This window comes from Sardina pilchardus, chromosome 21 (assembly GCF_963854185.1).
Source record: "Sardina pilchardus chromosome 21, fSarPil1.1, whole genome shotgun sequence".
NCBI classification, from domain to species: Eukaryota; Metazoa; Chordata; class Actinopteri; order Clupeiformes; family Clupeidae; genus Sardina; species Sardina pilchardus.
Window position 1 is genome coordinate 23,963,675 of NC_085014.1, and position 27,001 is coordinate 23,990,675.

The 27,001-nt window shown below is 46.2% G+C and overlaps 1 protein-coding gene across 2 annotated transcripts; it reads right to left on the reverse strand.

The window, feature by feature from the left end:
• Nucleotides 1-26,682, reverse strand: ocrl (OCRL inositol polyphosphate-5-phosphatase). Of its 2 annotated transcripts, XM_062524024.1 has the most exons (24): nt 26,065-26,682; nt 25,326-25,405; nt 23,145-23,236; nt 22,786-22,824; nt 22,085-22,198; nt 20,553-20,747; nt 19,910-20,189; nt 19,423-19,578; nt 18,426-18,527; nt 17,863-17,977; nt 17,243-17,359; nt 16,836-17,017; nt 14,144-14,255; nt 13,584-13,693; nt 12,398-12,533; nt 12,032-12,142; nt 10,374-10,539; nt 9,287-9,522; nt 8,082-8,105; nt 5,628-5,747; nt 4,897-4,981; nt 3,932-4,059; nt 3,509-3,620; nt 1-3,240 (listed from the first exon to the last, which is right to left on the reverse strand). In XM_062524024.1, the coding sequence occupies exons 1-24, from the start codon at nt 26,107-26,109 to the stop codon at nt 3,116-3,118; spliced, it is 2,982 nt and encodes a 993-aa protein (XP_062380008.1). In that variant the 5' UTR covers nt 26,110-26,682; the 3' UTR covers nt 1-3,115. The 2 variants fall into 2 exon arrangements, with proteins under 2 accessions (XP_062380008.1, XP_062380009.1); XM_062524025.1 differs by lacking the exon at nt 8,082-8,105.
• Nucleotides 26,683-27,001: the final 319 nt, after the last annotated feature.

The window sequence follows — 27,001 nt, forward strand, 5'->3', positions numbered from 1 at the left end:
TACGTTTTCAAATAAGTTTTATTTCCATTAAATAAATTAAAAGTACCAAAAATAAGGGAGAAATGACAATGTGTGCAAGTTTTTGTTTGCATAAGTACCATAATTATGAGAGGGACCGTTAGAAAAAAAAACAAACACTCAGAACAAACAGCTGAAGACAACATTTACGTCACAGGAGTAAACATTCAGTTCAAAAGTTTCAACCAGCCTGGGTTATGGGGATGGTGGCCTAGCTATGCCAAAAAGCCTAAAAGCAGGGAAGTCACAGACTACCACACGGTGACTCTCTTCTGTCATACGTGATGGATTTCTCCTTCCTAAGCATCGTTGGTTTGGCAATGCTGAGCAAGCGTTTAAGGCAGGGAGGGGTGGGGAGGGGTGGGGGGCGTAGGAGGTTGAGTCTACTGAGCCGATTTACTGAGGTTTCTGGGAAACAGGAGATTATGAAAGACATGATGATGGGGTGACCTACAATCTGCTGATGTGGCGCTACTGGGCCCAAAGCTGCCGCCGGGGGTCAGGAGGGGACGACCACTCGGTGAGGGTCTGGTGTGAGAACCGGTTGCTTTGAGGTCTTCGTCCAAATATCCCTCTGGCTTAATGCCAGCAGGAATTCAAGGAAAATATTCAGTTATTCAATCATTCAAGTAAAATGCTGAAATGATGATTATGCTTCCAGTGCTCAACCAGTCCCACCAGAAATGTAGCGGCACAGACACCGATTGTGTGAAAGGCAAGAAAATGACACAACAGTTTTGAAAAGAAAGAGTTCAGAAAGGAAAGGAAGAAGGCAAGAGTGTTCAGAAGGGCATTCAAAGAACGGCCCGCCTGACTACATCTCTAAGGAACAAGATCATTGGACAGTCTTTGAAATGGCAGCACGGAGCGTGACTGCGGTCTTTTAATGGATCAACTGCTGCAGCTAGCAACCAAACGTTATACAGCTGCCCTTTCCATTCAAAATGAAAGGCAGTCGAAGTAACAGCTCGAAAAAATTCTTGTCAACTGATCATCAGCAGTGACATTTCACACATTCAGATGATAAAGATGGCTAAGCACTGAACTTCTTTTTGTGGATTTCAAAATGGTCCTGTTCCAGGATAAATACCAGTGCGCAGCACTTCCGTGGAACAAACTTAGGTTACAGACAACCCTTTTTTCCACAGAGCTTACAAGAGGAAATGAACTTGCAAGAAAAGAAGAAAAAAAAAATTCTCATCCTGCGGTTTCAGCTCCGTGAAGTGTCATGTGCCAAATAGTAGCATGTCACACAGAGAGGTAAGCCACACCCCCACATATGCACACACAGCCATACAAGAGCATACACACTTAATACACACGTACACATTCACTCTCACATACACTTAAGAAGTAAAAGTCATGGTTGAAGACTGTAAACACAGATTGGGATTTCTGGATGTGTGAGTGTGTTCAACACTCTCAACATAAGCGATGATGGCGACATCAACAGGAAAGAACAGAGAAACACGGTCACTCCACCATAGCAGTTAAGACACGACAGCACACTTAATAAACACCCACCAAGAGAGAGAGAAAGAGAGAGAGACAGTTATGGTACACACATAGAACAGTTAAGACAATGGGGTAAAAAGGTACAGTTTGAGATCTCTGAGCACAGGCTTGGGGTTTAAGAAGGCAGTCTGGGAGAGGAAAGGAACTGTTGAGGGCTCACGGGATCAATGACCAAAGCTTCACAGCTCCAGTGTCCAACCCAGCTGGCCAGTGAGCTGGGCCAGTCCGCCCAGGTCCAGCTGACCTTCCCAGACGCTTTGGGAGCAGTAACGTGGGGGGTTGGGGCACTGACAGATGTGGTATATCCAAAGAGTGTTTCAGAAAACGAAAACAAACTATGAACCATGAAAAAAAAAATACAGAACATGACATGATCAAGATATCAGATGAGCAGAGAAACACACGTGTGTGTGTGTGTATATATCTATATATATATGCATATAAATAACATTCGCTTACACTACCATGTATCTACACCCTCCCATTAATGACTCTAGAATAACTCCCACCTACTGTTACTCCCAAATAACCGCTCTAGCAGTTTTGTCTAGCTCCTCTGCCTCTAGAAAGGTAGTCGATTGTCATAGTCATCCCATGAGAAAACACCTCTTCTCCTCGAGTCTGCCTGGATCCATGACGTGCAACACATGACATGCCATCCTCCTCGGTGTCCAGGCCATGAACGGCATTGAGGGGATGGGCCGTCACAGTGGAGGTTCCTGACGACTCCTGCTCAGGAACTGGGAACCTCAGGAACTAGAGGGACTTAACTCAAAATAATAGTCACTCCTCAGGTCCACTGGTGAGTTCCTCTTCAGTAAAACCTGAATACCATTCTCCTGCTCACCATCTGCCTTGGGTGCGACACACCCACAAGGTCCATTGAGCTTCAGAAACAGGGAGAAGGCCAGACATGACAACAGTAATGCTCAGCTTGCAGACGGTGGCTCGGATGGCCAAACTTAGTGTGTTGAAGAGCACTCTTCCTGAACGTTTCAGTTGGTGTGTTTGGTTTTTGGCGTGGACTGCAGCGCTGTGCAGCATGTTTAAGGTACACGTGGGGGTAGTGGATTGGATTGGACACGGAGGAGGAGGAGGGGCGGGGGGAAACTGACGGCACGGATGAGGGCCCGTGGGGGAGGCATCGAGGAGGACCTTAGAGGCACACGGCCCTCTCTCCCAGGCCTCTCCTCCACAGCCACTGTGCAAAAAAAGGCAGTCGAGGGGAGGAACGTACACAAACACACACACACACACATACAAACAATCACACACACACACACACGAACACACTGTGATGATGGGCTCAAGGAGGACAGCCGTCTCTGTGTGCAAAAAAAGAAAAGATTCTCCAACAACCATAGCACAGTGTCTTCTTGATGCATCCAGCCATGGGGCTTACACACACACTCACTCACTCACTCACACACATACACCTTCAATCACACACACTTACACACAGACACACACACCTCAACTATTTTGCTCCAGGCCTCAAGTCCACCTGAACTGGTACATCACACAGGGCAGAGGAAGGGTGGGGGGCGTGACCCTTCACTGCCGACCCTTGAACTTTGACCCCTCACTCATCATCACTTGACATGAGGAAGCCCAGGATGAAGTCGTTGGCCTTCTGCCGGTCCGGTGACGCCTGCCGGTTCACCATGTTCGGAGGGGGCCGGATCAGAAGACTGGCAAAGAGAGACGCTGGGAAAGATAGAAACAGAAAAAATAAAAAAAAGGTTTGGATTGTCTAATATGGTATCCTATTTCTGAACATTATATGCCCTTACTGGAAATGTTCTCCAGGAAGATTCACTCTAATCCATCCTTATCTGAGGAGTGAATGTTAGAATGTGGCTAAAGGCTAGGCTGGCGACTTCAAAGACCAGGCCTGAACTATGAATCAGGCCTGTGTGTGTGTGTGTGTGTGTGTGTGTGTGTGTGTGTGTGTGTGTGTGTAAAAGCAACTGACCTAGCAGGCTGGCGGTGAGGTTATTGTCTATTGAGTGCTTCAGTAGTTCTCGGAGGAAGGCCATCAGGTAGCGGAACACATTGCGATGAGCCCGGGGAAGCTGAGAGATCAGCTGCAGATCAGAAGACACTTGCTCAACACCCACTCTAACAACACAGAGTCCCCTCCATACAAACTGGCCCAAGTACATTCAATTCAACAAACAGTATGCTATTATAATAAAAAGGCAGGGGGGAATTACTTAATTACACAACAACAAATGACAAACAAACACATTCTTAAATAAACCATAATAATGGTGGAAAATCTCATTAACCTTCAAATGACAACCTTTAATAATGTTTGTCCTGTGATAAGACAGTCTAGTCTAGCTGGTCTATACTAGTGTCCATGGTTTAGGAGGTTAGTGACCGGAGTGGATACCTGTTTGCACAGGCGGCTGTCGTGCGTGCTCTCCAGGCAGCGCTGGTACAGCTCGTAACACACCACGGGCTCCGGCAGAGCTTCCAGAAAGATCAGCAGCGCCTCCGCCACCGAGTGATTACAGCCAGCTGGTGCACACACACAGCGGTCAAGGAGCCGACGCAGGAGCACAGCACGGGCAAACTCACACATTTACATACTGTACTAGCAATAGGACCTAACAGGTAAACACTAACACATACAACACATTCACATTAATACACTGACACAGAGCAAGCAAACACACACAACACACAACACACATTCCACTTATACAGGCATACATACTGTACATACAACTGTCTGAGATCATGTGACTAAAACACACGCACACACACACGCACACACACATAGACACTCTCTCTCTCTCTCTCTCTCTCTCTTTGAGCCAGAGCGTAACCAAGGGGACACTCAACAACCCATAAAGGCATGTGAGATAAAACAGACACGAGGGGAAAGTGTGAAAACAAGAGAGCAGCCCAGAGAAAAAAAACACACATGCCAACAGGCACAGACAGAATGGCAGGAGAAACAAGTAGAAGGGTTGTTCAAGGGTTGTTCAAGGGTTGTTCCAGCCTAATGAATGCTGAGCACCAGAACAGAGACATCACACATATATACCCTACACTGTTTACAAATACTCTGACAACTGTCACAACACGGAGGGGCACCAGAAGAGCCGAGGACATACACACACTCACACACACACCGACAGGCTGTCATAACAAGACCTCAAGTGTCACAACAGCAAACCAACACAACTGTGGCATAGTGTCAGTGAAGCCCCAGTTGACCTTTCAGTGTGTACTAGCAAGAGGGTCATACATAGGTAAATACACACACACACACACACACACACACACACACACACACACACACACACACACACACACACACACACGTAGTAGGTGTTACAGAAAGGATACGGATGGTGTCTGGAATGCTGGTGTCCAAGCAGTCTATGATGCCCTGCAGCTCCTCCTGCAGGCCTGGAGTCTGGAACAGGTCCTCCTGATGGAGGAGACAGACAGAGACTGACACCGTTAGAGAGAGAAAACACGGACAACTACGACATAAAAACAGCCAGTCAGAGGGATCCGAACAGAGATTTTGTTCCCACTAGGTCACATGTCAGATTCCCTGACTGTAACTGTGTGAGCAGACAACAACTAACCATGGTATGTTATACACAGGCATTTGTGAGGTTTATTCACTAGTTCAGACATTTTCTGTCTTTAGCTTAATGTTTGCAAAAACAGTAGACTGTTCTAACTACCATGTGCCTTATGAAACACCCAGAATCATCCAATAAAAGAACAATGCGGCATGCTTTTGATACATACTTTGATATATCTAAAAATTTTGCACTCAAAATTCACTGATATTCTATGACTTGACCCGAAAAGTGACCTTGACTTTCCAGGCTTGGAATAAGACTTTTTAAAATTCCATGAAATTCCAAGATCCACTGGAAACACACATGGGGTTCAGGATCTGGGTTCCTTAAATCACCTTAAGGCAACTTCAATTGTTTCAGTGCTCAGTGCTATATCATATTGAACTGAAATGGATGCGAGTGTGTGTGTGTGTGTGTGTGTGTGTGTGTGTGTGTGTGTGCACTGTATATGTGTGTGTGTGTGTGTGTGTGCTGACTGACCTGGTGGCAGGCCTTAGTGAAGAGGTGGTTCACCAGCAGCCACACCTCCTTGGGGATCTTCAGGGGCTTGTCCTCGGTCCCAGCGCTGTCCATCAGCAGGAAGTTCATCTTGGACTTCTCCTGACACACAAAACACCCAACAAATGTGTGAGGAAAACAAAAACAAAACATTTCAACCCACACAAAAACATGCACATGGCATCATAGAAACCCTGTGGCCACCCTGGCTAAGCATTCCCAAGTCAGGCCTAACCTGCTCTCTCCTATAAGCCTGTAATCTAACCTCCAGACTGTGCCTCCGGCTGGGAATTATGGGATAACATGGAATGGGGCAACAGATTTTGAAAATCACTGTGACAGATCAGCTGGTGAGCCGAGAAAAATATTTTGATAGTCAAATGAACTGACACAAGGGACTACTGTATGTGACCTAAGTGCCGTTGGCACCGGTGGCTTGGGAGAAGGCCATTTTGTACCGAGAGCCTCGCATTCTTTTGGCCACTGCAAATGGATGCCAGGGAATTCTGAAGCCGGGCCAAAAATAACCCAACTGGCAGAGGGGTTACATCGGCACAGTCACACTAATATGGAGGGATCTATCGAACACATACACTCACTAGAACTAAACACACACACACACACACACACACATAAACCATAACTAAGCACTCACACAGACATGTACACACAGACACACACGCACTATAACTAAACTCACTCACCCACACCATAACTAAACACTCACACAAACTTGGAGAGATCTCACTACCCCACACACACACACACACACACACACACACACACACACACACACACACACACACACACACACACACACACACACACACACACACACACACACACACACACACACACACACACACACACACACACACACACACACACACACACAGCGAAATCTCTCTCACAAAAACACTCACACCCACAACACTCATGTAGACATGTGGTGATCACTCTTCCTCTCTCTATCTCTCTCTCTCTCACACACACACACACACATACACACACACACACACACACACACACAGAAATCTCGCTCACCTCTAGTGTTTACTCTCTCTCTCACACAAACACACACACACCATAATTAAACACACACACCCACACCATAACTAAACACTCACACATAACAAAACTAAAAACACTCAGCCAGACATGGAGAGATCTACCAAAAGCGCACATGCACACACACAGACACACACACATACACAAAGCGAAATCTCTCACACTGAAACACTCACACCCACAACACTCATGTAGACATGGAGTGATCACACACTCTCTCTCTCTCTCTCTCTCTCTCTCTCACACACACACACACACACACACACATACACACAACAGGAAAGTAAAGTGTGGAAACAGTGATAGCCTGCAGGTCCTGCTCCAGTGACAGGACAGTGATAATGAGAGGGGGGCGTCAGGGTGATGCTCTGGGCACAGTGGAAGCCTCAGGCTATCAGGAGAAGAGTCCCAGAGAGGAGAGAGGAGGAGAGAGAGGACACACAGTGACAACGCACAGCACTTCTCTGAACTGTTCTGAGAACTCAGCCACGGCTGGTTCTCATTGTCACTCTCTCTCACACACGCACACACGCACACACACACACACACACACAGATAGCCCTGAGCCCTCTTAGTGTAGGTCTTGCCTGAAACGTGATCTTAAAATCAGGGCTGTTAAATGATTTATCGTGACAGCTTTAATCTGATTTATCCTCGCTCTGCTCTACAGAGCAAGTCACCTGCTCTGCCCAGCCAGGATTACTCCGCAGCATAATGAGGGTGAAATTGGAGTCAACAGACACACACACACACACACACACACACACACACACACACACACGCTCTAACACACACACATCTGTTTACAGGAGCAGGCCTCCTTGAAACTGCAATTAGCTGTGATCATGTGTGTGCATGGGTTTGTGCAGCAGTGATGCAAAAAGGGTGTTGATATATCTGCAACATGCACAAGGAAAGGGAGAAAGAGAGAGAGAGGTCAGCACAAGGGCATACAGAGTAAGGAAGGGAGGAAGGGTGGTGGATCAGAGGCAACCATAAAAGAAACACCAGACTCTCACACATGACCAGCATGCACACACACACACACACACACACACACACACACACACACACACACACACACACACACACACACACACACACACACACACACACACACACACACACACACACACACACACACACGACCTGACATCTACTCCTCTCAGCTAATTTGCAGTGCACAATTTTCTTGTTCATTGCTGTTAACACAAAACCACAAATTACAGACAATCCTTCCACAAGCTATAAACTGCAGGCCACTTCGTAGGCCCGTTCAATCCGCAGCACATTTGAGCAGCCATAAAACACACACAGACAGGGACAAGAGGGCGTAGGGAGGTGGCCATGAGAGCTACTGGACGTTACCTTCTCCGTGAAGCTATCCTCTCCCTGTAGCAAGCAGCCCAGGACAGTGATTGGATGGAAACGAGTGGTCAAGGCAAGGAGGCAAGGTCAAGGAGGAAGAGAGAAACAAACCGGGTGAGAGAGAGAGAGAGAGAGAGAGAGAGAGGGAGGGAGAGAGACAGAGAGAGACAGATGACAGAGTACCATTGCATCACCAGTGAAACAAATATATCAGACAGAATTTATAGGGGCCAAGGTAGGAGCGCACAAAGAAGCAGGCATCACATAAAAACTCAGATTCTCACGATGGGAAGCCAAATGACTCTCCTTTTGTCAGTGAGGCCAAACCTGACACGTTGAGAAAGAGGCTTTTGCATTCCTTTTGGGTTGCTCTGGTTTTAATTTGCCCCTTGTTCTGGGAGCTCCATTTATCCTTATAAACGGCGGACTAAAAAGCACTGAAACAAGCGCTTCTTCTTTGTGCGCTCCTGCGAGGCCCCGTGAGTGGACATTCCTTAGCTAGGCATCTAGGTGCAGTTAAAAGCGTGACAGAAGAACAGTGGCAGCAGAACCCCCCAACCCAGTGAAAGCCCAGTTCCACCCAAGAGGTTCCACTCGTGAGGCGAATGAGAATTAGAAATGTAACAAGAGAACCATCTCAGAGAGGGAGAAACCAAATGAAGTTATTAAAGGTTTTTTTTAGTGCAGGCTGAGGTGAGGACAGCTGATAGAAAGGCATGCTGTAGAGATCCTGCCATCAAGGAAATCCCTTTGGGAGAGGCCAAGTTACTTCCTCATTCCTTTACTTGCTTGTGTTTTTTATATACACGTAGGCAAACTGACATGGAGGCCCTGTCAAGGCATGGCTGTACCATAAAGGCATAATGACGCAGTGAAAGACAACACCGCACCTGTTTAAATTACTGTGCCATGTAAACACCGAAAGGTGATTTGGGAGTGTGCTTTACAACCTCTTTTGGTTAGAGCAACACCATTGCCAAATGTCTATGCAGACACAAGGTTATTATCTCAACTGAAAATATAAATATATATATATCTACAGTACATCTACATAAATGTATACAAAATTACATTTTATTTCATTTTAAATATGACATATTTAATACATATTTTATTTCAAATAAATCTGTGCTATGTGTGAGGATGCTCATCTCTCCCCTATCCATCCTGCTGGCTCCTGGGTCAGGCCAGGGGCCGGGTCTCACCAGGTCGATGAGCTTGGTGACGGGGATCTCGCGGATGGGCTTCTTCATGCGGCACAGCGTCTCCAGCGACGTGCCGAAGCAGCTGGGCTGGTAGCTGCCCGAGATGGTGATGAAGTAGTCCTTGCCGCGGTCCAGGTGCAGCACCAGGATGTCCTCGATCTTGTCCTCGCACGAGTTGAGCAGCGTCACCGAGTCCTTGCTCACGTACACCTCCAGGTGGATCTCCAGCGTCTCGTCTGGGCAGGCGGAAGGAAAAGGACAAGATCAATAGAATGTAGCTGATCAGGCCTTTAGAGACAGCATACCTACACCATCATGATCAGGCCTTTAGATACAGCATACCTACACCATCATGATCAGGCCTTTAGATACAGCATACCTACACCATCATGATCAGGCCTTTAGATACAACATACCTACACTATCATGATCATGCCTTTACAGTAAATACAGCATACCTACACCATCATGATCATGCCTTTACAGTAAATACAGCATACCTACACCATCATGATCATGCCTTTAGATACAGCATACCTACACCATCATGATCATGCCTTTAGATACAGCATACCTACACCATCATGATCATGCCTTTAGATACAGAATACCTACACCATTCTATACCTACACAAATACAAGAACATTATATATGGAGGGAAATGTCAAAACTCCCATTGGTGGGCCTTAAATGCAGCCCACTGCTTTATATACAGCATGTCCTATAGCCAGTCTTTACAGCAGGACAACATCTGATGGATACAGAGACAGCAGTCTTCTGAGCATCCCTCCACGTGGCAACTTAATATCACGACTCATGAGTCAATACTCTTAATTTGCACTAATGACCTACGGAAACAAGTTAACAGGGCAGCTCCCAAACATCTCTAAATGTTACCGAACGTTTTGGCTCGAATATTAGATACTTGACTTCATTCATGGAATAGTTCCTACAGTAGGTTCATCAATTACACGTATAATCTGAGGGAGATGGTTGAACCAAGATACAGTTGAAGCTAAACCCTTCTTCTCTCTGGGTGAACCCCAACAGACGTCTCAGTGGGCAAGAGGTGGACTGAGGACTCACTGGGCTCCAGGTAGCCGTCGCAGGGCTCAGCCCTCAGCCAGTTCTTGCAGTACTGCGTGTCGTTGAGTTTGGGGATGAAGGCGAAGTGGCACGGCACCTGGCCGTCGTTGGTGATCTGGAAACACTGGAGCTGCAGCTGCCGGAACTTCACGTTCTCAAAGGTGAACTACAGCAAACAGGGACATCGAAGGGAAATGTCAAGGTCAACATTCAGAACAGTTTCATTTCTCACTTTTATTATTATATTAGACAAAAATCCATCTTTTAACCTTTTTGGGCAGTGCAATACAAAACAGCCTGTCATTGTTGCGTGACAACAGATGGAACCCAATCCTGACTGATTTTCGGGGCGGAGTTTTCCAAATCTTACCACAACATTTATCTTTAAAAGATAACCAAATCAGGAGTCAGGGGCAATCAGCTCTCCACATCAGAGATGAGACAGAGGGAGTAGAGATGCACACTTATCCAGTTATGAATGTGTATCAAAAATGTGCCTCAAAGATTATAGGGAAGCCACAAAAGCAACTGAGCAACTGAGCATAATCTACATAGAAAACACCATAAGTAAAGTCAGAAAAATCATCAGTGACCCCTCCCATCCATTATACAGCGAATTTGAGCTTCTCCCCTCAGGTAGGCGCTATAGGGTGCCTAACACCAGTAAAAATATTTTTAGAAACTCTTTCCCCAATGGTATCAGGGTGATAAACAGTGCAGGGACTCTTACTGGAAGTACTTCAGTTATTTTTTAAGTCAGTTATTTATCATATTTATTAGCTAGCCTAGCAATGCATGGAGTGCTTAGGCCTATTTATTTATTGACTGGTATTTATTGACTGGCCAGGCTTGTCTGTTTTTCATACGATATGCAGTGCTTCTGAAATTGAATGTGTGGTGCTTGTCTGTCCTGTATGTTGTATGTTGTATGTTTTATGGTGAAACTAAAGACGAATTTCCACTTTGTGGATAATAAAGTTTTTTGTATTGTATTGTATTGTATTGTATTGTATCTTTCAGGAACTAAGATGGGTTTTGGGGATTAATCTATGGCTGGAGTGCATCTTCAAATGTTAAGGCAATTTTGCTACAAAGTCTTGCAGCACTCAGGAATCAACTTAATTGATTCATTCTTTCCATGTACTAATAATGGCCAATATCAAGTTTTTTTTAACAAACATAGGCGAACATTCATAAACGTTTGCAAACGGCTTTTTGTTTGCCTACAGTGACACCGCAAACATTTGCAGTTGCTCCGCAAACACTCTGAGGAGGCGGTTCTCCACTAACATGTTGGCAGTTGGACGGAGAGTTACCGTTGAGAACCGTTGATGAAATGTTTACACAAAATCATTCAAATTCATCTGTTCAGACAAACATGTTCGCTGCAAACATATGCCTCTATTCATGGCATTTGAATGCACCTCGGCCATACTGCAGCACTGATAACGATCCTCAGTCCTTACAAGATGCCTTTCACACGTGGATGAAATAGCACAGGAAGGGCACTCCGCTACTCTACTCACCATACAAATGGGGAAAAATGGAAACCTGACACCTTATTGATCAAGCTCCACTATGATATCACAGGGGGAGGAAAGTGTGGGGGGGGGGACAGAGAATCGATAAGGGTATTGAGCATTTTCCCCTCCACTCACGTCAGTGCGAGTCAGCAGTAACGAGGGCAGGAAGTCGTTCTCCATGCGGTCCAGCATGCGCACCGTGTCCTCAAAGACTTTCTTGTGCCGCTGCTCGTTCACGACCTTCACCTGCGACACAAAGCGGCAACACACACACACACACACACACACACACACAGGAAATGTTTATGCCCTGACGTCCACAGCTTCCAAACGAACCCTGCCAGGCCCCACTCCATCTCATGCCAGCAGCAGCCCTTACATGGTCAGCTTCCCAGCCCGCTATGCAAAAGATCCAAAAACAACAAGCGGCCACTTCCTGACCAGTGGCAGAAGGTCAATGCTCCAAACCAAGCCATGCGTGTCCTCCCGTTGGTCTCTTACCCCGATGCTGAAGAGCGAGCTGACGGGCTTGTGGTCGCTGGTCTTCAGCTCCATGTGGCTCCGGTAGTGCAGCTGCTTGACGTTGAGGCCGCGCCACAACACCCGGTCGCACCAGGCAGGGACACGGCACTTCCCACTGCAGGGCGGGACGGGGGGACAGGAAGAGGGGGGGGTCAGGGTCTCAGTCTCATAGACCAGAGCTTCATAGCCAACAAGACTACCGTAATTTGCAGACTATTAGCCGCGGCTTATACATTGATTTTGCAACTATGCAATTTCAGCTATGAGGTTAATACAGAAGGGGAGTTAATATGGTGCTAATATGGTTTTGTTTCTTTTAACTTGCATAAAACACTGTCCTGTGGCTTATACACAATGCAGCTTCTATGCGGGAAATTACTGTAGATCTGATCACATCATGTATACTGTATTAGCAGCAGTGCTAGGGTTATTCAATGAGTCGATCAGGATCCTTACGGCCATGGCACACTACTGCCGTTGCGGCTACTGAATGGCCACAATGTGTTGCTGCTGCAGCGCAGTTACACGTGTATGTTCACACTAGGAGCTGCTCTGATGCGACTCTGACACGGCTGTGCGATCATCTTTTTTTGAGTTTGCCTTAATCACTACACAATGGACAACATTACTGAGCTGGAGTGAAGAGCGGAAAGTAGACCAGTCATCAGAAAACATGTCGTGTCATTTTGTTCAGAGAGAGAGCAAAACCCTCAAACCTACTGTTGTTTATCTAACCATCTAATCATAGACTCCACAGTTTCTGCTAAATATTGCACGCACAGCCTCCCTTTCCCCTTTTAGAAAACCAGCGTGACTATTAATGTATGTTTGTATTTTTGCACAGAGCCTCTTCGAACATGCCTGTCAAATGTGGAAAAAAGGCAACCCTTCTGTTCTCGAAATAACTCGCGCTTGCAGAACCGGAATGAAAATCCACACGCAACAGAGCCAATCGGCCACAGGCAACGCAGGCAGTGTGTTAAAACACTTATGCTCTATTGCAGTGGGATGTTATGAGAGGATACCACAGGGTAGAGTACTATTCTGGGTATTCGGAGTTCCAGAAGTCATATGGAGGGCTCCAGAGAGTTGCCACTGAAGTTAGTTGTCATTAACTAGCTGTCAATAGGTAAAGACTGCATACACTAGCAGTCAGCGTCATCACCTGGAGTCCCAATTATCGGTCTTGGGATCATATTTGTACGTGGGGATGAAGTTGATCTCTCCCTCCATGAAGTCAGTGAACGCCTTCTTTGTTTGCCTCTGGATGTTAAGCTGGGGAGAACAACAACAAAAGAGTAAGAGGAAGTACGGCGTCACAGCAGGGGGAACATCCACTAGCCTATAATATCTGCTCTTGTCTAAACAGAGCAAAGGGGAAACAATGAGGGATCCCTCTGACAAACGGAGACAAACAGAGGGTTGGGTTTACAAAACAGCCTGCACGAATTGAGGAAATATCGACAACGCTACAATCACTATGAGTATTACACCATTATACACAATACTACACAATACACTGCCATGCAAATGACTTCCTTCCTCTAACCGCCAATTGCAGACTTTAGAAAATGATTCAGTGACGGTGATAATCAAGCTAGGAGTCCAACTCATGTGTAGGAGGGGTTTCTGAATTTTTGCGGGGGTGGCACTCGATGCTAAAACACAGGCTGCTTTCTTTCGTTCACTATGATTGGCCTCTACAGTGTCCAGAGCTCTTCTCACCTGGTCATACTCCTGCAGTTTCCGCAGGTCGTTATTGCTGAGGTGCTTCTTCACCTCCGTTGCGTCCAGCGAGAACAGACGATAATTCAGATCTCCCAGCCAGACCACGACGCTGCGGGCAGGGTGAAAGGTGAGGTCACTCACACAATGAACTCCACACATAATGAGACACGGGTTGCAAAGCTGATATCTGCAGATCTCAAGAAATAAAAAGCCTTTCTCCTCCCATTCCCTTCCCCTAACCTCCCTGCTCAGGTTTCAAAGCAAGTCAATAGTTAAAAGAAAAATAAAAGATGTTTACCGTAAAACTTCAAACAATAGCCGAGTCCCAAATAGACGCATGTCTCTTTTAAACGCCCGGTGTGACTACAGATTTGGGGTTATAGGCCGGTCTCCAACAGAAGCCTGGTCTGTTTTTTTTTTGTTTCGAGTTGTATTTATTCTTCTTATACCCGTCAGATCGTCTGGTGGTGGTGATCATCGATGGTACAGATTGCGCACACTAAATTTATAATTGCATGACTGCGGAGGTGAAAGCCAGCTATAGAGTTCCAAATTCTTAACTTTTTTCGACATTGGCCTATGTCCTGCATTATTTAATTAATGCCATTTTGTTAAATTTGCGCACTAGACAACATATTCTATCACAAACTTTCTTTGTTTAGCTTCACTTTCTCTCGTTTCTCCACGTTTCTCCGCGTTTCTCTCAATACCATGGCGGAAAAGAAAAAGACTTGATTTAAATGACATTTAAGCTGACAGTTGTCAAATTTGCCTAACAAAATTCGGGAGAAGCAGCGGCAAGATATTTCTCGGTTGATCCAAAGAGGGTGCGTAGCTGTAACTGTCTCCAAAGAGGGAGAGCCCTGCGCATCTGGTCGGGAGCTGCGCAAGCAAGGCAGGCAAGTGGAGGAGAGCGACGAGGAGGAGGAATTCGCAAATCAACTTGTAGCCTAGTTGAGGATCACGGTGATAGCGATTAATAGGATCATTTTTAATCACACGATTGCAGTTGTTTTACAGGGTAGCATTCATTCTTTATTGTTGATGTATTATCAGGGGCAACAAATTCACAGGCTCGATGGTAACTTGAATTGTTCAGCCCGCTGTCACATCGTTTCGTTATTTTAAGCTGCCAATAATTTAAGACATAGCCTATTATAGTAGGCTAGTTCTAATATGATCTGATTTGTGAAACACATTCGAATTATAGGCTAAATAAAGTAGCCTACCCTACTATAATGTGGTAACCTCCTGTTGTCATGCTTTCTGTCTGCTTATGCTATTGGGTAGTTATTTCTAATCCTACAATAAACCTACACTCAACTAACATCACTAAATTAAACGCCTGTCTCATATAGACGCCTGTCTCAAATACACGCCGGTGCATTTTGGCGATTGGGCAAAATAAAAGCCCGGGCTATTGTTTGGAGTTTTACGGTAAATGTTTCAACAATGACCTCAACTAGCCATCTTATTCTAGACACATGCAGTACAAAAACCAAGTTGAAGTGGTTATAAAATTAGTTGAAGTCCTATTGTTAACAGTTAGATGATGTATGGTACATGGTATAGACCTAAGTCTTTTTTCTCCATCAATCCTGATGAGAAGTGAAAACTATTCTACAAGATTGAAAAGGGCTGGTCTGGAGGAGGCACAAAGACCTGGAGGCCTGGACCGTCGCAGAAAACAGAAATTGAACAGGGACACTGGCCAGAGATCGCACGTACAACTACTTTGCATGCAGCTCCAGGCTTCAACCAGCGCTGCTGTGGCAACTGAAGCAGCAGGAGACAGCAGCAAGAGAGAACTGTAGAGAGGAGTAGAGGAAGAGGAGGAGTAGAGGAAGAGGACGAGGAGGAAGAGGAGGAGGAGGAGGAGAGCAGCTAACATGGTGCTGTGGGAGAGCCAGCTTGTGCAATGACAGCTGGGATGGGCAGCAATCACAGAGACATGTGGCCTCATTTCTGTCAGGGTATCAGCAAGCCCTGGATTTAATCCAGAGTGGATGGATATACCACACATAACAGTCGCTTAATAACAGGGATGTCTGCCAAAATTCTCTCTCTTTTTGTGTGTTCCTTCTTCTGACATTAGTAATGTCCTAGAGACACACCTGTACCCTGACCTATCATTGTGGTGCTGTACAACATGTACTGAATGCAAATGCATGTACTGAAATGAAAAAGCATTGGTGCAACCAAAAAGTGTAAAAAAGGAAGTCTGAAGCCCGACACAGTCTATGCAGTCATCAACACTGTGGTGTATAACTGGTCAACAGGCGCGCTCAACTCCAAAATTAAATTACCTCTTAGGGGTGTGAGTTTGGAAAAAAAACCCCTGCGAAAACAAAGTTGAAAACTGCAGTCTCACACATTAGCTGTTGCAAAAAGTCTTTATTGGACCATGTCCTCAAGCACACACGTTTCCTACACATTTCCATCATCGGCATGTTGTTGACACACTGATGATGCCCTGCCTGGGGACGGAACGTGTATGTTTGAGGACATCTCTGCAAGAGCTAATAATGCATGAGTGCGTTTTTCAACTTTGTAGAACTAGTCACAGCCATTTCACTCATTGACTCATTTCAGCTGATGCCATTCCTTAATGTTCAGTGCCTTAAAACCAACATCTTGTGTGAGTGATGTTCTGTGTGGTCTGAGGAGAGGGCGGTGGGTTGGCGCTTACTCGTGCTTGACAATGCTGAGGGGAGGGTAGTCCAGCAGGTGGAAGCTCATGCGGGCGCAGATGTCCTTGTAGTCCTGGTTCCGTCGCTCAAAGTCGTCCACGTGGGCCGCCAGGTGGGAGTTGACGAAGCAGAAGCTGGTGTTGTGGAACACGAAGCGCACGGCCACGCCGCCCTTGTTGCCCTGAGTGGAGGGGGAGGAGGGAGGGGGGCACAGACACAGTGTTCTGACACACTTCCAACACAACGCAGTCAAGTCATTTCCCATCACAACACGGGGGCAAAAATATGCTACAGAATGCGCAGGTCCTCTTCTGAGGGTAGACCAAGTATATTTAGGACTGAACAAAGGAGCAAAAAATACACAGGCACCAGAATGGTGCTTCCTCTTTGGCTGACTCACGCGTACCATTTTGCCCATGATGCCCGTGCCAACGTGCTCCGCCGCCACTTCTCGGATGTGGTGCTTGTGCTCCTTGTTGACAAACACCACCAGCATCATGCCCACCAGACGAACGATGCGCACCTGAGGGAACACAGAGGACGTTAGTGGAGGCGGACGCGTAGCTTGTGTGCCCTGGCAACACTTTGCATGCTTTATGAGCATATCAAACGCACAGCTGAAACTGGTCCAAAGTCCAAGCGTTTGTTTTTGATACAACTGCTATAAGATGTTCGGGCCAGACAACCTCATTCTTGGAATACCCGCACTGCACCATCCCCTTAGGCCTTTTCAACCGCGATCACCTGATTCATTTAACATCAACACAGGATAGAGACCATAACATTCCTCTCGTCAACGCGGCATGATTCATCTCAAGTCAAACTGTTAAGTGAAGCACTGGGCATTTGGCCAAAGACCTCATCAAAGCAAAACCAAAAGGAGAGAGAAAATGCAAGTCATCAGCTACAGTATAACTTTTGGAAACACATGTTGGGACTCCTTTGTGATGCAGATGCTATTTTGGGTATTTGCTTTGGGTAAGGACGCTCTGTAGCGGCTGTGCTGATTCAGTGGGAGGGGCTTACCCGTTTGTACTTGGCCTTGGGGTGCAGGCTCCTCTCCACCACCTCCGCCCACTGCTGCTCCTTGGAGGAGTCCATGTAGAAGAAGGCCTCTGTGCTCAGGTCCAGCTCCTGGAACCTGCAGGGTCCATCACACCACCATCATTACACCTCTGATTCACATCAACGTTGGCTTTAACTTAAGCATGTCTCCTTCCTACATTAGCTTTCGGAAACCATTAACTCTAAGAGTCATGTACCGGTAATGTGAACTCAGCTTAAGTGCACAGACATAACTGCCGTTTTTTATAAAATGTCGATTGCCATTCAGGGATTAATGATATGCCTTAATTACGAACAGCTTCAGGAAATTAAGCTGAATTTTAATGTCACATTCATATGAAAAAGGTTTAACTATGGCTTTTTTTTTTTTTACATTATCCCATTTTTTTCCAAACCAATTATTACTGCTTGTTCTGGCCTGGTCCCTGGCCAACACCCAGAGGTTAATGACATCATTATCAAGCTCCCCGGGAGACAGAGTGGATTTTTTAATCCCTCATTACTGCGCGCCAGGGTTGGCGTACCCCAGGGCGTAAACGTCAGGTGGGTCGGGGTCACAGCACAGCCAGGCCTCCAGGCTGTAGTCGGGAGACTGGCCGTTCACATTCCACGTCCCCGTGAAGAACCTGGGGGCGGCAGGAGGAGAAGGCTCAGCAACGTCACGGAAACAGCCACTTACAGACAAGCATGACACAGCAACCCTGTTGTGGTGGTGAACGGCTGGGGGGGGGGGGGTGGACCTGCCTGCTACATTCGTATGATGAGTATTGCAAAGCACTGATACGCACTGTGCTATCATGTTCCGTGATACTGTGTCGATTCCAAAAAACACTCTATAGATTTCTTTTCACTGATATGGGCAAATATCAATTCCTTAGCTACTGTAAGATTGCACCAAACATAGTAGCATGATGTTGGAAGTTACAGGGACGGTGATGATGCAAAAACAGATCCCACTACTTATCTGACCGAATCGGTTTGTAACAGTATTGCAAAACACTGAGTAGCCGTGATGAAACATATTTCATCACCAGATTCTTGCCCATACACACAACCCTAAGTCATAAAAACATCACTTAGTGTTTAAGGGTCATTTAGTGAGTAAAAGCTGTGCAGCACCAAGTGCTAAAGCCACCGCTAATGCATCTCAGATCAATAATAATGAGACCCTCAGTAAGGTCAGTGCTGAGGGTACCGACATAGCAAAGGCTATCGCTATACGCTATTTTGTTGTAGATGCATATTATATTGTCATCCAAGAATAGACGCTAGGATGTTCTTACAGTGGAGTTGTTCTTTAATATTTATATAACCAACAGATCATTATGGGATGTCTCCATGACACTACTGTAAGCTCAACTGAAAGAGGAACTGGAAGAGTATGGCGCTAACCACACTAAAGTCATGGGTCTAATGCCAAATACTGACGTGTCTGACTGTATCTGTACTGTACGATAACTCAAAGACAAATGTAAACGTGTGGCAGTCTGATGTGGTGTGGTGTGCAGGTGCCTGCCTCACCTGAAGTTCTTGAGGTCCACGTACTCCTTCTCCTTCTTGGCCATGCGGTGGCGGATGATGCCCTCCCTCTGGCCCTGGCTCAGCAGCGCCTGCCGCATGGTGTTGCTGGACGGGCTGTCCGTCCAGGTGGAGTTCTTGTCCACCGCCGGCCGGGCGCTGCCGCCACACAACAAAAAGCACTTAGGCTTTTAAACAGGGAATTTTAATTTTACTACACTAAAGACCACAGACTTGATTGACCGCTCCCACACACAGACACTTCTCTATACAGCAGGTCCACTGACATGAATGTGTGTAAAAGTAATGTGAACGTAAATGGAACAAGTACTGGTCAATGTGGTCTGTTTGATTGTGTTTTCAGAATGGTGCAACGGCTTCACTGGCTGCGGGGTTTAAGTTGCATCCGGGGGACAATAATATGCTGACGCATCGGGACTGCAGAAGTACAAGAAAAAGCCACAAGCTCCAGCGGTTGGGTTTCACTCACTCTATTCTCACGGGAGTCATGTTCTGCACGGCGGGCCCTCGGTCTCTGGGCGGCGGGGTGGCGGGCAGTGGCGCCGATGGGGTGTAGGAGCCCTTACGGGGCGGCAGTGGGGGGGCCGGGAGACGCTCCCTGGGTGGGGGCGGGGCGACGGCAGCGGCGTTGGTGGTGGTGGTGGTGCTGCTGCTGCTACGGTTCTGCTGGTTCTTCTTCTCCTCCACCTTCAGCGCATGGTTGAAATTGTCCTCGAAGCCAAAGTCGGTGGCCAGCGAGAGAGCTGGGTCTGTGGGAGCCAAGCGGAGAGAGAGAGAGAGAGAGAGAGAGAGAGAGAGAGAGAGAGAGAGAGAGAGAGGGAGGAAGCGATGGAGCTCATAAATCACACAGGCACACACTGCGCCATGCATACATCACCATAGCACAGCACCGCACCGCACGCCTGGCTTCACTTCTGCATTTGATCCAATTTAAGCTCCTCAATGTTAAAAGGTTACAAATGAGCGCCAGACTGTTCTGCATGTAAAAGCAATTAAGGAGAAGCCGCTCGGATGGGAGGGCGACTGCAGCGCATTCATCACTGCACCTGCGGTGCCGTGACGCGCGCGGGAGGAAAAAAGAAGCAGTCAGGTACAAACTGTCTCCACCACACCTGAGTTGGTCTGCTTCCCTAACGAGTTGCTCTTGGGGTTGGGAGGCACGGAGTTCCGGGCGGGGTTGCCGCCGACAGGGGGGGCGGCGTTGACCGATCTGGAGACACCTCTCTGCGGAGCGATGGGCACAGACGCCTTCCGCGGGGGAGGGACGACAGCTTCCTGGGCTTTGGGCACGCTGGTCTTGGACTCCGCTGTAGAACAATAAAGTCGGCAATAAATCATGGAGGCGCTGTTTCTCTTTGCACAGCTGAATTGCCACACGGAGGGCATGATGCTAATAAAAGCCGAAGACAAAAAAAATAAAAATTGGATGCCGAGCAAACAGACAGTGGGGGAGAGCAGGTTCCGCATCCAAAGTAATATCTCAACTACATCTCAGGTCTCGCCAAGACTCGCCACGATCGAAAAGTACCACGGCATTAGCATTCAGGTAGCGGAACAGGGCAAATCTGTCTACGGAACAGTGGAAGCACTCAAAAGCAATTTTCATTATAATCTAGACTGCATGTAAGCAATGCGTCTGCGCTCGCTTGTCTGCTGAGTACCTATTAATCTGTCCTCTATTCACCAGGCTGACTCATGAATACAGCACACAGAGACAAATGCTGAGTCTAATATGCACTCCAGGTCCTTCATTGAGTCAGATATGTTACACACAAACACACACACAAACACACACACACTTTATGAGATAAGCAACAACAAGCAACAAGTACCTCCCCTACATCCAATGCTGATGGTAAAAGCAGTCACCATCTCTGCCTTTACACCATGCATGGTTACATAAGCAAATGAGCCCTGTTCCCCACCCTGTCCCTGCTCTGCTGCTTAACCACTGCCAGCCCCCGTCATCACAGCAGGCAGCCCAGCCCAGCCCGCCTCAAGGAGGAAATGCTTGGGAAGCCGGCCACAATGACTGGGCAGGGAGCGGGCGGGCAGGCGGCCTGGGCGGAGGAGAGTCTGCTGCGTCTGAGTGACCTCATTCCCACTGGCCTGCCCACTCACTAGTCGACTATTAAAAGCAGCCCGTGACTACGGTGGACACACGGGAACCAGTGGGACAGGTTTGTGATGAGGGCACATCAGCATTTTTTTTGTGTCCTCGGGACGAGGAAGACAGTGTTGTTTTTACGCTCTCATTAGTAAGATACAGTAAGATTAGTTTCATCTCATGGCGTGTGTGTGTGACCTCAGGATGGCTGGACTAAAACTGGACTTGTGTTTTTGACCGCGCCCTCTCACAAACCACTACAAGAACGAGCCGAGAAAAAAGCTGCGCTCTGCTACAAACTTGCTGTCAAACCCATGCGTCTCTGACCTCCAGAGACGTGCCGTAGACAAATTCCTTAAGTGGGCCCAGGAAATCTGCTGGCAATGACCAACTCTCTCTGGGTTAATAAATAATGAAAGATGTAAATAAATAATGGATGATATGGGGAACTGAGAGAGAGAGAGAGAGAGAGAGAGAGAGAGAGAGAGAGACATTCATACAGACACAAAGGAGAGATGATGTTGCGGTGGCACTCACCGAGCTGCTTGGCCCTCTTCACCTGCGTGATGAAGTTCTGACTGCGCTCATCGTCCTGTAGCTCCAGCAGCAGCTCAGGGATACGCTCGCCCCTCAGACGCACACGAAACGAGGCTACACACACACACACACACACAGTAATTAACATAAAAACACAAGCATAGTGTGCCTTATGGGGCATATGAACAATCACTTCTGCAACCTCTCAAAGCTCAAAGCATACGAGTATTGCCTGCGGGTTATCTGCTATAGAGATCATCTACAGTGTAGGAACCATCTCATATCAACAGATATCTACTGTACTTGTATTATGCATGAGTAACAGAATGTGCTAGAGAGCAGGAGCATGAGGCATGTTCAACAGTGTAACATAAATAGATTTAGCAGGGTTCCTGCGCTAATCTCAAACTTGGAACAGCCTCATTATCAGAGTACAACAGTGACACTAATGACATTATCCAATGCGGTGGGGAACGCATGCTTTTCATCGCAGCACCGCCACTGAGCGGTTTCAGCTTTTAGCCTCGCAACGGTCCTCAGTCTAACCACTCAGTCTTACAACAAAAAACATCAAAAAGCTTTGGCTCCGATGTTGGAGAGGGTTTAAAAACACAATGTTGGAGAAGGTTTTAACAACAACAACAACAACAAAAACAAGAAAAAGCTATTTGTTTAAATCATTTTGGAGGCGTAATACTTACCGTTTAGGGGGATATCTATTAGAAGAGCCTCCTCGGCCTCTGACAGGAGAGAAGAAGAGAGAGGGTAAGAAAAAAAGGTCCAAAGGTCATGTTTGAAGAGCGGCAACAAACCAGGAAGCCTTTACTATGAGCTCTGTCGCTGTTTATTTTTAAATTCTGCACAGCGGAAGGACAGAGGGAGGAACAAATGCTAGACAGTAGACTCCCCGTGCACAAAGTACACAAAGGGTCAGCAATACTATTCAGTTCTTACGTGAAGAAGTACATGAAGGTTGATTCATTTCGATAGGTGGTTTTGTGACCGTAGCATCTAATAAACTAGAAGAAAAACAATGATAACAACAACAAAAGAAACTTACCTCGTACTATGTGAAAATGACTATTGATGGGTATATACAGGTCAGGCTGAGGACTTGTCACAACAGAATCAGGATTTGCCAAAACTCCCAACCTGTAAAAAAAATACAGCCATCACTCTCTATTCAGTTACCAGTTCTGGTCGTACACCACCTGTGCAACAACGACAACATAAATAGAGTGTTGCATCACAGGAATGATTTTCAAACACACTAGGTTAACTACAAAACTAGGCCTACTGTCTCCTCAAGACTTTGCAGAATTTTTCTAATTTTCAAACACAAGGCATGGCATCCAGAAAACACCTCTCTAAGTTAACCATCAGAAGATGTTCCTTGCTGAGATCACACCACAACAACCCGTCAAAGCTGGTTTGACACCTGCCATGTCTTCTGCCACTTCCCCTGATTGGCTACTGTGAGAAAAACCACAAGCTCTACAGATACAACAAAGTGTTTGGCTTTCCGCTTGAGTGGATAAAGCTGATGATGGGTTCCCCCTCTTTACTTTCATTTTTCTTAAGGGACACTTAGTTCAGTCCCTAGAGCTTATGCGGGAGAAAATATTGCCAATCCTATTAGATAATCATTTTAAACTGGGACTTAAACTTTGATTTAGGCCTAATCCTCAGAAAAAGAACTATAACCTGCCTAAGTGCCTGTTCTGATTAGCCACGTGCTGAAAAACCTTGCCAATGTTTCAAGTAGTCAGTTTGGAGAGCAGGAATCCTGTGATCTGTAGATTTCTCAGAATTCACACTCGACACTTCCTTCTCAAAAAGTGTGAGTTGTGTGTTCAAATGAAATGTCATCACATCAGCAAAACTGCGACACAGTACAATGGGGAAGACGTGCTATTGAAACAGAACGACAGTATGAGGGCAAGGTCAGAGCGGGAAATGGAGTCACGGATGAAGTGTGCGGTCAGTGTAGCGTAAAACTATGGGACTAACAGAGTTACATTTCACCCTCAAGCAGTGAGAGAGAGTACAGCGGGACCCTGGCATCAGATCTAGCACAGCGTGTTCATACTTCAAACTCTGTCTGGAGAAGAAGTGATTAGGCACATGCTGCAGATCTCGAATCTTGGAAACCTGCTTGTTTCTCTCAAGGCCTCAGAAGCCCAGCAGCAAAGCTGGCCGTCTGGCCCTCGGCTTGTGTTTGGTCCTGGGTCAAACGCCAGTGCTTCAGGTCAGCCTTCACCCACGTATGCTAACCAGAGTCATGCTCTTTTGCCCCAGTTACGCAACGCTCGGGACAAGTGTCTTGTCCTTTATATTCCTCTTTCTTGTTTTCTCTCACACTATCCCCACGCCATACTATCAGGGCGTTCATGTAAAGCAGCTTAAATAGCAGTAAGAGGTTTGAGTTGGCTTGAAAGTAATTGAGCTCGATCAGGTGCATTATACAATTTCTCTGGAGCTGATGAATCAGAGGACAGAAAAGTGAAAGTTGCAGCTCCTTGCACTCATCTTCCCTTTTGAGACACGAAGCTGTGTGGTGTGTGTGTGTGTGTGTGTGTGTGCGTCAAGTGCTGTCGAGAAAAGCGCTATATAAATATAACATGTTATTATTGTTGTGTGCGTGCGTGTGTGTGTGTATGTGTGAGTGGAGGTGTGTGTGTGTGTGTGTGTGTAGGTAGGTACTCTTCCAGCTGACAGCACAGCCTAGTTTGTACACTGTTAACACAGTTAAATGACTGCTGCTCTCATGTGAGTCCTGTTAGCCGTCAGCACAAGGAGGCGGTATGCAAGGCCTAATGGGCGGCATGCTGGCTGGCACTGGGCCTGACACACACTCAAATAGCATAAACACATACGATGAGTAACGGTGAAAACATCACAGCAGCAAGCTCTAGGAATGCAATGGCATGACAATCATTGTCATACACAATGCCAAAAAGGTGGACCACAAAGTCTGCAGTCCATGTTATGCAACGACCAGACAGTTATAATCCACCCAGCAGTGACTGTTTGTTGACACATCGCATAGCCTAATAGTAATCATACAATTGCCATTCTGTGAAAAGTATTTCCATTTAATAAGGACATTTCATTTACTATATGCCAAGGTTTTCGAAAAGATGAATATGACATACAGTAGGCCTATATCGTGATGAAAAAAAGTTGATTTCTAAGAACAACGCATACCTGCATCAATCAAAATACATGTCGATTCACTTACTCAAACTCCCCAGAGCGCTCGATGAGAGAGAGAAGTCTTGGTTCCTTCTGTCCAGCCCGATGTTCCACACCTTTTACCGTCTGCACATCACAGTCAAGGAATTAGCTGCGCTTACAATGAGGTTACACAGATGTACCCACAAATCACAGGAAATCGCGCAGTCGGGGCTTCTCATCAAAGCAAGAAAAGGGCTTGGGGGGAAATTATCCCTGGAGGGGAAAAATGTCATCTGAACACTAATTGACCTGGAATGATAACAAGCTAAATGTACGCGCGTGTGACGATCGATAGGACAAGAAATGATTGGTTAGTATCAACTAGTATCATCAACTGTCTTCACAAAAACCCAAATTAGCAGGCAACAAAGTTACAGAACTATCCGCTGGATGTAGTTGATTGTGTACTTTGCAAGCTAGCGTAAGTTACCAAACGACTTCACTGTACAGATGTCTTTCTCATCACAACACTGCAGTCAAATAACACTTAATTCAGTCAAGTATCGCTTAATTCGGAGAAATTCCTTCAGGAGGATAGCCAGACATTCACATCAGGTTAAACATGATGTTCCTTTATTGGGTAAAAGCTGCTAGCTAGTTCTAGCTATTTAAACATCCTAGCACCTCAAATCAATGTTAACGTTAGCATACGAAACACTGCACAAAGATAATGGCTGGGTGGTGTTAGCAAGATAGCTATCTGGTGATAACTACCTATGATGATAAAACTTTCAAAAGGATACTGCCACACATTTATCCTGACTTAGTCCCAAAGACGACTCCATCATTAAATTGTAATGTCCTTTCCTCCGGTCAGTGTTTCTCCAGATGTTTTTTCCGTGTAAACCCCTTGAAGTCCCCACCCCTACACCGGCGGCCTTCCGGAGAGATTTCTTCACATCCAAGTTAGGATAGTATCGCTAGGTTAGCCAACGTTAGCGTTGAGAATTGACATTGGTTTGGTCCGAAACGATGCGGTGAAATATTGTGCCTTTCAGATAAAAACGTTGTTAATCTGTTGTCAGATATACAACCAGTCGCGAGGTAACGTTAACTTTGCTGGTTAGCTAAATGTAGCCTGCCGAGATGTCTTCCCAGTCAGTTATCGACAGTTGGCTAGCTAGATGAGCGACTAGCTAGCTAATGTTGCCATAAGTGATTCAGCCCTGTGGGACCAGGACGACAGCTAACGTTACATTACCTAAACTGGTGGACAATTGCCATTAATGACTGGCTATATTTTTTGTCCATGTGGACATTCTTCCCACTATATTTAGGACCGTTTCCTTAATGTCAATATATCCACGTCGCTAGTTGGGTAGCTAGCTGCAGCCAACTAAGTTAGCCTGGCTACTGAACATGGATCATTCCACCGGGTCTCAACCATAGGTCTCAACTTGCATTAGCGCATGTTTAATAGAAATGTTGCTTCTCAAGTCTGCGCACACAATGCGCATGTGCCCCATAAATAACTACAATTAGATTGTAGCCTAATGTAAATGAACTTGTAAATGTTCATGAGATTTTCGTGACGTTCTGGTCAGTTTTTATGTTTTAAGAGAGGACACTGGACGTCTTCCACACTTGTCCTCACACATACACTTTGTGTTAAAATGCAATGCAATGTTTTGTTTTTTTGTTTTTTTTTGCATTTTTCTTTGGTCACTCAGTCATAGGCCA

Bases quoted from the DNA above. Each gene is read 5' to 3' on its own strand.
- ocrl (XM_062524024.1), bottom strand. From the start codon at position 26,109: ATGATGGAGTCGTCTTTGGGACTAAGTCAGGATAAATGTGTGGCA. The intron at 20,190-20,552 runs GTGTGGTGGAGA...TGGCTCCCACAG, and splicing joins AGGGAAGCAGACCAACTCAG to ACCCAGCTCTCTCGCTGGCC. The intron at 4,982-5,627 runs GTCAGTCAGCAC...CTCCTCCATCAG, and splicing joins TCACTAAGGCCTGCCACCAG to GAGGACCTGTTCCAGACTCC.